The 11,656-nt window shown below is 37.5% G+C and overlaps 1 protein-coding gene across 1 annotated transcript; it reads left to right on the top strand.

The window, feature by feature from the left end:
* The first annotated feature begins 256 nt into the window (after window positions 1-256).
* Window positions 257-11,298, top strand: LOC306887778 (synaptotagmin-11-like). Its single transcript, XM_079445794.1, has 4 exons — window positions 257-485; window positions 4,754-5,670; window positions 7,642-7,762; window positions 8,344-11,298. The coding sequence occupies exons 1-4, from the start codon at window positions 452-454 to the stop codon at window positions 8,652-8,654; spliced, it is 1,383 nt and encodes a 460-aa protein (XP_079301920.1). The 5' UTR covers window positions 257-451; the 3' UTR covers window positions 8,655-11,298.
* Window positions 11,299-11,656: the final 358 nt, after the last annotated feature.

Below are 11,656 nucleotides of genomic sequence, written 5' to 3'. Positions count from 1 at the left end.
TATCCACAGATGTGTTTTCTCATTTCTAATTGCATGCAATCTTTCAAAAAATACAATGCAATTATATTATATGCAAAGTAGTTGTAGCTGTTACAAAAAAAACAACTATTTTTTTCAGTAGGATCATGAGTTATTATTACAATTTATTAAGTTTCGGCGGATATGAAATTGCTGGAAAATCCAGGGGGGTACGGTGTTGGGATGCTGTCAATGAGATGCGCGCTGCTGGAGGGCGGTACTTAACGGTCAGACTCTCAATCTGACGCAGTGCATCCCGACGCACAGCATCCTTCAGCGCGTAGCATCCGACAACGGCCTGGACCGAGGACACCGCGTACCGTAGAGATGTAGCCATGAACCATCCACATTATATCAGCTAAACGAAGGACCGTCGACATTTATTGTTTATTCCACGGCTGTTAACCGGATCGCAGCGCGCCAAACCCTCAATATGGCTGAGATCACTGAAATACGCGCGGCGTACGGTGAGTACAGCGCAGGCCTGAGCCATCCCGACACGCCTGAGATATGAATGTTACGCATTTATGGATACACTTGACCTGGTTAAGATAGCACTCGTTTATGATGTGAGATTTTGGACAGCGCTTGGCGAGCTTTTTAAATCAAGACTATACAACCACCATCAATACCTGTTGTCCAGTCATGTAGTGATTGGTTAAATTATGAGCGTTTGTTAATAATGCACCGCTGAGATTACAGCCTCCACCCATGTGTCCTCAAAAACACCAGCTAACCTATTGGGGCTAGTTGTCACAAGGGGAATTTATTGCAAGGGCTCCATCCAAGTAACTAGTTGGAGTCAAATGCACAATTATGCAGATGTGTGAGGTTCTCTGTACTCGTTTCAATCATTTAGCTTAAAACCCTCTTACAGGTACAGTTTAACCTAAAATGAAAATTAGTCATCATTTACACACCCTTATGTCCTCTAGAGTTTCATATTGACTAAAAAGACATTTTTTTTTTTTATCTTTTGCTCTCAGCTGCTCTTTGACAGGTGCCATCAGCCTCTTAGTCTCCAAGACCCCCCATTTTCTGCACCAATATTTTAAGACACCATGTTTTTTTCCAGTCTTTCATGATTTACAGTGTAAGTATTAAGGACAAAGAGTTTTTAAAAGTATAGTATTTTGTTTTTTACCCAAATAAAATATTTTAGAGTTTGATAACTCTGAAAATGTATATGCCTTATTTTAAATAGATACTCTTTATCTTAAAAGGATTTAATAAGACTCCTTCATATATCCAGGTGTTTTTAAACTCTGGTTCGTCAAAAAATATTTTTTTTAAATTTTATTTAAACCTTGTCTTTGCTTATTTGAAAGCTTGCTTTAGTGTTTGTGGTGTTCAGTGTAAACTGACAGTATAAGTGTTGGGGATAAGAGTATCTTCTGGCCTCATTCAGATGTACAGTGATGAGGTAATGAAGGGAGTGGCATTAGGGTTTTTTATAAATAATATTGGTATACAACAAAATACACTGGAATTATGAGTAAAAACATGTTGGTTATTCTCAGAATTATACAAAATTGATTTCCTCTCTACTACGCCTGAATTAAGACAAATTTTTGAGAACAATTTTAGTAAAGAAGCTGAAAACGGAGCATGTTGTTGTTCTCTGTTTTATATGTGTCACTTCAATTACTAAACTGATATGAAAATCATTATCTTTAAGGAAATGTAATTTTTAGGGCTAATGTAAAAGAATAACTGTGTGGGATAACATGACGGAAGGAGTGTCCTCGGATCTGATGCCAGCACCAGCTGGCACCATAGTGCCCACCTCCATTTGGCATGAGCCTCCGAGAGACGTTCACGCTCCAGACACAGCTTCATTGCCCACTCTCACTGTGGGCTGTACATGTATTCAAAGAGCAGGCACCGTCTGCTTTGGATTATGTGCAGTCATGTAGGATTTACACTAGGACCTTGTTTAGAAGACAATATTGCGTGTAGAAAACTATTTCTTTACAATGGTGGATCTTATCTTGTTTGAGATACAACCAGCTAATCTGTGAATTAAAAATGCTTTGGGTAACAGCTCAAAGTCTAAAATCAAAGACTTTTTTATTTAACATTTATATTTTGAGGTCAGCATGAAATGGAACTTCACCCTAGCTATTTTCTTAACTCAACTTAATTCATCCATGCATGTTTAATTTTTTTTTTTATCTCATAATTTAATAAAAGATTTATAGTCATAACTCCGTCTTCCTGTGAAATGACAGATTTCTCTCTGATGATTTTTTGCCTGACTTCTCCAATCATTTAGTCCACTTTCTTGAAAAGCTCTGCATTTTTATCTTTTCAATAATCCATTTCACTTGAATGTACGTCACAATATGTAAAAAAAAAAAAAAAATCTGCCGCTACTTTCATTACATCACAAGATGAAGGTTTTTCTAGATGTTTTTGCTGCATCATTCTGATATGACGTATGCACACTGAGACCACAGTGCTGGAATAACTGGCAGTACTAATTTCTGTCAGGGTTGGTAAATAAATGAATTGATTTCACTGCCGTAGATGGTACTGTGTATTGCCATATTCTGGTATGGGAAAGTAAGAGCACACATCATTTAACTTGTCCTCATCCACAGACTGTAATTTAGCAGATTATTTTCATCTGAAGGATCTTAGAGTCCACTAATTGCCTTCCTCAAGGGCATAACATTGATAGGGTTCTTTTAGCAACCCTCACAGTTTCTCCTTCCTGCAATGTTTTAACTAGCAATGAGTTAATCATTTAGCTACCAACACCCTAGGCGGATATATCTTTGATACGTGATCACTCTACAGTGTCCACAGTCTAGACACACCTGTCAGGGCTCTAAAGAGATGTTACTTTGATTTATATCTTGAGAAATACAGAGTACGCCAAGAATTCAGTCATTGAGATGTCAGTGAGAGGTCAGAGGCTTTGGTACTGTCAGTACATTGATTAAAAACTCAAGCGAACCTGTGTACATGTGTGCGTGAGGTGGGTGTCTATCCTCTTTGTTTGCGTGTGCTTTTGGTTCATATGTGTCTGTGCCCATGGGATGTTTCCAGGTAATTGGAGCAGCTGTTTGGAGCCTGCCAAGTCTTGCATCATCTAGCAAGTGGGGTGAGGGTCTTTGTGTGGGGTTGGGTGAGAGTGATGGAGCAAAGAACAACAGACTGGGTGGAGCACTGGCAAATATCTTTTTCTGTCTGCTTCACGCTGTTAATTTTGGCTGTAGCTCCATCATGCTGTTCTTTCTGGGCTGTGATGACTAGACTTCTCTTCTTATTAGATTTTTTTGCTGCCTTCTCTTTCTTTTCCGAATCTTTGTCTTCATTCATCACAAAACTGCCACTCAGGGATCCAGTAAAACTGCTGACCTCACATCTGATCTCATAAGTTAGGTCACTTTGATCTCGTAAAATGGTATTGTGGCGTGGATAGAGTGATCAGCATCAAGATTCATTGTTAAGCAACTCATGTTTAAGCAGCACATCTCACAATGGACATATATCACAAACACTCTCCCAGAGAGTGTTTCCTTTAACAAAGTCTTAATTTATGTCACTGTCCTGACAACACAAGGACAGAATGCTTAAGTACTGTCCTTCAGCTTTTGTTCATTTGCTGTAAATGCAATTATTTTTATTTATTTCATATTTAAAAAGTTACAGGTCGGTAGAAAGAAGTCTCTTATGTCCACCAAAACTGCATGTATTTAATGGAAAATAGAAAATACAGTAAGAACATTGGGGGGGGGGATCATTCCTGTAATGGCAAAGCTAAAATTCCAGCAGCAATTATTCCAGTCTTCAGTGTCATGTGACTATTCAGAAATCATTATAATATGATGATGTAGTGCTCAAGAAACATTACTTCTTATTATCAATATTGAAATCAGTTGAAGCATCCAGTTCTGCAGTTAAAGACTGCTTTTTATTTTTGTGGAAACATTTTTTTCAGGATTCTTTGATGAATAGAAAGTTCAAAAGAACAGTATTTATCATTTTATATATAATATTATCCATAATAATATTCTATAATATATAATATTTAAAATATATCAAATACAATATATAAAATATTTATATAATTTTTTATATTATTATTATTGTATATTTTATATATATTTATATAGACATCTTTTGTAACAGTATAAATGTCTTTACTGTCACTTTTGACCAATTTAACGAGTCCATGCTAAGTTAATATAAAAGAAGGAAAAAGAAAATGCATCTAGGTTTTTTTAATTTCTTAATGGACAAATTCTATTCTTTACAGCATTTGAGGCAGCATATTTATTCCAAAAAAAAGATTTCTTTAAGTAACATTCATAATGTAGCATACAATTAAATGCATTAAGAAATGTCAAACACTTTGATACAGCTTTTACAGAGAGCCAAGTGTAAATACACCTAGATAAGAATGTTCAATATTTCATAGCTGTGTTGCTGTCGCGTGAGACCGGATGCAGTCGTCGCTGTGTGGGATGACTGTGCTCCTCTGCATGTGCGGGTGGAGTGGGCATGGAGTAGATATAAACCGAGTCTACTGTGAGTTTGTCAGTGTCTGCATGTTCCGAGCTTTTGTGCTTTAACCAGAAGCTTTAACAAGAAAGACATATTTGTTCTTTACGATTTAAGATTGTGAACATCTTCAGGTATGAATATGCTGTGGGTGAATGTAGATGGATGCGATTGAGTTGTTCATCAGTCAGTTTACTCTTCTGTCTCTGTTTTTCTCTTTTAGATATGTCCCCAGTGCTGGCAGGGTTTATCGGTGCCGGTGTGTTGGTCGTTGCAGTCATTGCATTAATCTTTGTGTGGACTTGCTGTCAGAAACATTACAACAGGACGAGCTACAAGCTTCATGGAATCCAATCGGAACAAAGTGATCCTCTCACAGACCCACCGTACAGGTTTATTCACATGCTGAAAGGAATGAGCATCTACCCCAACACTCTTAACAGCAGCAAGAGGCTCATACGAGTGGCACGACAGGCCAGATCCCAGACCACCGATGGGGCTCAAAGCAACCAGGGCCGCCCAGTGGTGCTGGTAGATATGGATTCGGCAGCAGAAAGCGGCCTGCTGGGAGAGAAACAAATGCAGATGAGGCTAGGGGAAAGTGGCCATGAGGTTCCCAAGCTGGAGAGGGAACTTCCTGTGCATGCGGATTACTGCTGTCTGGACAGCAGCTCTGCCAGCAGCAGTCAGACCTCCAGTACTACGGTTTCCAGCACGGCTACACCCTTCACCCCCGGTGAAGAGCCCAGCCGAGGAGATCTCAGCATCGCAATCGATTATAACTTCCCCAAGAAGGCCTTGGTGGTCACAATCCTGGAGGCTCGGGGGTTACCGGCCATAGAAGGCCACGCTGGCAGTGCCGACCCCTATGTGAAGATGACCATTCTCCCTGAGAAGAAACATCGCATTAAGACTCGGGTCCTGAGGAAGACTCTGGAACCTGCGTTTGATGAGACCTTCACATTTTATGGCGTGCCGTACAGCTCCCTATCAGATCTCACTCTGCACTTCCTGGTGCTGAGCTTTGACCGGTTCTCACGAGACGATGTGATTGGGGAGGCGATGGTTCCGCTGGCAGGTGTGGATCCGAGTACAGGCCGGGTCCATATTACGCAACAGATCACAAAGAGAAGTATGCAGGTGAGAAACAGCGTAACACAAGAAAAAATAAATATGAGCCTCAAACTCAAGTCTATCCTAAAGTACCTAGCTCAAATTCAGATTCTGACTATTGTGTAGCACAGTGCAGTGCATTATAAAGTGCTTTATACATGCAGCATGAAAAAGAAAGATCAAAAGCAAGAATAAGGATTTTTTTATTATTATTTATAATCAGTGTTGGGAAAAGTTCCTTTAAAAGTAATGCATTACAATATTGTGTTATTCCCTAAATAAGCACCTAATTATGTTACTTAATTGCTTTTTATGGAAAGTAATATGTTGCATTACTTTTGTGTTACTTTTTAAATCTAGGCTGGGCTTGCTTGTTTTTAAAAGATAAAAGTTCTATTTTTGACAAATATTAAAGCTCTTAGCAAAAAAAAAAAAAAAAGAAATACAAATGTTATGTTTATCTAAAGTAAGTTTTCCTTAGTATGATAAGGATTAGATTAAATGCATAGCCTACAGAATATTTGCGTCATATTCTGGGTTCACATTTCACCATATTTATTCATTTTGAGGAATACTGAATCTGTTTTTTTGCAAGTGAGATGAGTAAATGCATGATCACATTTAGGGCCAGATTTACTGTCAGTTTGCACCAGCTCAAACCACATTTTGGTGTTAAAAAAGTACTGTCAGAATTTACTAAAGGCGCGCAGTGAAGAATTAGTGGTGAAAAGGCGCGGACAGAGTTATTTTTGCGCCTGACCTTATTGAATATGCATTTGTAGGAGTTTCCCTTTCAGATGCAAAATTTATGGGAGGTATTCAAATTAATCATGCAACGTGATTTACTAACTTACTTACTTTGCTCGTCAAATTACTAGTATTTGCGCTATTATTTAATGCCCCAAAAAAGCATGTCTTAAACTATTTTGTGCTTATGTCATAAGTAGATCACCCACACCTGATGAGCATCGGCTCTACTTATTTGCGACTACGCTAATTTGTGCTGCGCTTGGTATATTGCATTGGTCAATATGTAGATTAGATGTTGCATCTGTGTTTTTAAATTTTCTCATTGTCAGTAAATCACCTGCTGTTCTGGAATTGTGCTCTCGCGCTAATTTGCACTGTTTAATAAATCTGGCCCATAGTCTAGAACTACAGTAACCATGATGTTTACACAGCACACACAATGCCTCTGCACTTACTCTCCATTTCTCTCAACATGGGGGCATGAGAACTGTCAGTCAATAAATGAGAAAACAAAGCGTTATGTATTTGAAAAAGTAACTCCGATATTTTCTTGTAAATTAAAAAGTAATGCGTTACTTTACTAGTTACTCTGAAAAAATCTGATTACATAACTTGTGTTACTTGTATTGCGCTACCCTCAACACTGTATATTATACTGAAAAAAATTATAAATAGATATTTATAACAATTTCATTATAACAAGAAATGTAACAATTATTTCCTGCATTCTGTTTGTGCTGGCACTGTGTGACTGATTCATCTGGGTTCTTTTTATAAGTCTGAGCTCAGCACTGAATCACTGTGCATCACTGTCATCGTCCTACTGCAGTTTGTAGTCAATGATAAATGTGCTTATCCTCCTGCTCACTGAGTGGGTTTAGATGACGCGTAGACAATCCAGTTGGCACGCACATAAAAGCCTCCTCGTGCCTCCACACAGAACCCAAGAGCTAAAGGATGAGCTGTGAAATAATCAGAAAACAAGTTTTTAACAAGTCATCAGCCCACTCAGTTTGTATTTATTATTAATGCATCTGATCAGTTTCTTTGCTAATACACCATGTGCTGAAGAGCTGCTATCACATTTTCACTTACCTGCTTATGCTGCAGTTCTTCCAGTGCTGTTGAGATTAGTGAACCCAGGGATATTCTTACATGCATTGTAATGTTGATTCAAGCCAAAGAGGTCTATTCAATAAATATATTTTCTTTTTAAACTTTTGTTTATGTGTATTTGAATTTCTGCAGTGTGTGAGCCGTGGAGAGCTGCTGGTCTCTCTTTCCTATCAGCCTGTTTCTCACAGACTGAGTGTGGTGGTGTTAAAAGCGAAACACCTTCCAAAATTGGACATCACTGGCCTATCTGGAAGTGAGTATAATTAAATTTTTGTTTATAACACTTGTTTAAAAGTTTTGGAGTCAGTATGACTTTTTATGTTTTTAAAGAAGTCTCTTATGCTCCCAAGGCTGCATTTGTTTGATAAAAAATAAGTAAATCAGTAATTTTATGGAATACTTTTGCAGATTTCTATTTGAATATATTTTAAACTGTAATTTTTGATGATGGCAAAGCTGAATATTCAGCAGCCATTACTCTAATATGCTAATCTAGTGTTCAAGATAGATTTATTATTATTATTTATGTTGAAAACATTTGTGCTTCTTAATATTTTGTGGAAATCGTGATACATTTGTTTCAGTTCAAAATAACAGCATTTCTTTTTTTTAAATAGACATATCTGCAACACCATAAATGTCTTTACTGTCAATTTTGATTAATTAATGAATTAAAAGTATTGATATAAAAAACTATGACAGACCCTAAACTTTTGACAGTCAAATATACAAATTACATTAGTTTTAAAATTATAATCCATTAAATTAATGTAAAATTATAGTATTTAAAAAAAAATTATATCTCACTTCGAATCGTTTCATTTTGTGTCCCAGATCCGTATGTGAAGTTGAATGTGTTCTATGGCCACAAGCGCATTGCCAAGAAGAAAACGCATGTGAAGAAATGCACGCTCAATCCAGTCTTTAACGAATCCTTCATCTATGACGTGCCGGCTGAGTTGCTGCCTGACATCTCTATTGAGTTCCTGGTCATGGACTTTGACCGCACTACTAAAAACCAGGCCTTGGGACGCCTGGTACTTGGCGCAAACAGCCCCTGCCCCTCGGGAGCCGCCCACTGGCAGGAGGTCTGCCAAAACCCACGCCGCCAAATCTCAAAGTGGCACACGCTCAATGAATATTAGAGCTTCACCACAATCTCTCTCCGCACACACGCTCAAACACAGGCACACAGGAAACATTTAATAACGAGAGAGAGAGAGAGAGAGTTCTGGGAAAAGATGCCTTTTTGTTACCGTCACTACATGGAAGGTAACTGATTATCGGGAGGACTTGACTTGATAAAAAAAGACATAAGCCAACTTTTACATCATTGCTAATGCGATGATGGGCCTCGGAATTGAATCTTTTTAAAGTACACATTTACTTTCTCACTCAGTTGCTCACACACATACACACCGCCTGAACACCAACATACATGAGAAATAATAAACGAGACCAAAATAACAAAAAAACATATTGACTGTTAGGAATTTATGAGGTTTGGGATTCTGTAACTGTCCTAATAAAACTGAACACGTCTTTACGCTCCATATCTCACTCCAGAACAGGACATTGTGTGGACCTGCGATGCTGGTGCACAGTAAACAGGCTCTTTTTTGAGGCATCTGATATCCAGAAGTTTGTGGAAGGAGTTTGTTTTAAAGGAGCTTGTGACGAGCGTCTTCTGATATGTACTGATTCTCCACTGTCTGAGAAATGCACTGAAGTGACACAGAGGTTGTATGATCTACGCAAAAGTATAAATTGTTTTGTTATGCTTTGGCTGGATATGTTTCAGAGATTCCTGCTGTGTCACATTCTCCACAGCTACAAGCTGAGTCATGTGATTGTACAACAATAACCCTATTGGCAGCACTCTGGGCCTAATGTATTGCTTGTGCACTGATTTCATCATGCACTTTGAATAAATCTGGCCCTGAACAACTTAATCTGCACAGCTATGCTACAAACTCACTCTGAATGTCACTCTGTATGAATTTCATACACCAGAGCTTCACTTCACATAGAACAGTGGCTCACTGTTTCGTAGATTGTACTAGCCAATGTCATCAGATGGCCTTTTTAAGGTGGATTGGATCCACTTTCATTTTAAATCCTGTGTAATATAGAGATAGACAAAGAGGTGTGTTTGTGGTTTGGAGCTGGAAAGCTCTGGTATATTACTGGGTCGTTCTGAGCCCTTTGGTGTGAGGTTTGGGAAATGGAAGGATATGTAGCGTTTTATCATTTGTAGTTCGTAAAGTCAAGGGGGAAGATGTTCATGTAAATCTAACAATAACAATCTGTTTTTCTAGCATACCTCCTTCACCTCAGTTTCACTTTTTTGTCTTATACCACTTTGTCACATCTCTCTTTTATGATGAGAACCTGTAAAGTAATGGTTTGCCAGTGTGCCTGCCGATAGTCTGGGCCTTTATCTCCGATTGGTGCTCCTCACTGTTAATTTACCAAGTCAGGTCCGAATCTGGCATACTGTGTTTCATGTAGCATTAGAATAAAGATTGGGAAGAAAAAAATACTGGAAACAAATGACGTTTATCTCCATTAACGATTCTCGCATGTGCAATTTTTGCTAACACTGAATTAAAAAATTCTGACAGTTTCCTGTTTTATAAATTTCCTACACAATTTATTCAGCAGTGACATAACACTGCTACTGAATTTACAGCGTGAAACATATAGTGAGCCCTGTGTACTCCAATTACAGAATAAATGGCTCATGATTCAGTCCTTGTAAACCATATAGTGTGACCAGTGTAGTATGAATCTCAAACAAATAATGAGTCCCATCTTTTTAATGAATCAAAAACATACAGCACAGTTTAGTGCGACTCCCAAAAAGGACTCATTTTCAAGGACTCAAATTCAGGCAATTTTTACTGAATAAAAATCATTTAGCACAACCAGTATACTAGGATTCTACTAGGAACAAATGAATCTAATCTAATGAATCTAGTCGGTTCTTTTTAATGTATCGAATACACAACACAACTACAGTACACACTTAAAAATAAAGGTTCTTTGTTGGCATTGATGGTTCCATGAAGAACCTTCAACATCCATGGAACCTTCCATTGCAGGAAGGTGGAAAAATGTTCTTTAGATTATTAAAATGATCTTTACACTAAGATTTTTTTTTTCTTTTTAGAAATGTTCACTTGAAGGTTCTTTGGGGAACCAAAAATGGTTCTTATATATTGCACTGCTGAAAAAAAACCCTTCTGGAACCTTTATTTTTAAGTATATGACAACATGTAGTTACTGGTTGTGTAGTTTAAAAATACATATTATGTGTTTTGTTATTAGTATTTCATAAATATTAATAAATAAAATCGGAAGCAAAACCAAAACCATTACATTATTCTAGAGTTCCAGCCCAAGCAGGAAATATGCCCAAGATTCATTAGACCCAGCAGAGCAGGGACAATAATAGAGCTGGGAAACACACAGTGTCACTTCCTATACATCCATCCAAATATTCCTGATCAATTCCACACTAATTAGCCTCTAGTGGTCAGCTGGTTTTATGGCACATGGTTTGTCTATCATAGAGATGTTTGATTCTAAACTGTAATTCTGGATGGAAAAACGCTTCTTTCCAATCAAGCTTCTTACATGCTTAAGCCACACTCCCTGTATAAAAGTGCACCCTATCCACCCAGTAATGTCTTTCGTATAGAAGATACTTTTTGTTTCGGATCACTGGTATGACAAAATGGAAAGATATTAAAATATTATGTCCATGTGACAAACAACACATATGAGAAAAAAATACAATAGATTAAAAAAATATAAAAAAAAAAAATCATATGTTGCCTATACACAATCACTTTGGTGTTCAAAAATTAATTGGCAGTAAAAATGTTGTATTAGTGCAAACAAAAAAAAAATCTTGTGAATATTTGACATATACTGTACTGCAAAATGCTGTGAGGTCTCTGCTAATGTTACACATCCACCTGTATGTTACTATTCTTAACACCCACTGAATGTACAAAATAAACATGATACACAATTGAATTCTCTCTCCTCTAGTATATTTTCACTCCAATATCTAAATTATTTGCATATTTTCAAAATGTGCTTATGGTTCATAGAAAATTAAGAATCTTTGCAAAATCAA

The sequence above is a fragment of the Barbus barbus genome, assembly GCF_936440315.1.
Source record: "Barbus barbus genome assembly, chromosome: 21".
NCBI classification, from domain to species: Eukaryota; Metazoa; Chordata; class Actinopteri; order Cypriniformes; family Cyprinidae; genus Barbus; species Barbus barbus.
The sequence above is the reverse complement of the archived record's forward strand: the minus strand, read 5'-3'. Positions and strand labels throughout refer to the sequence as shown.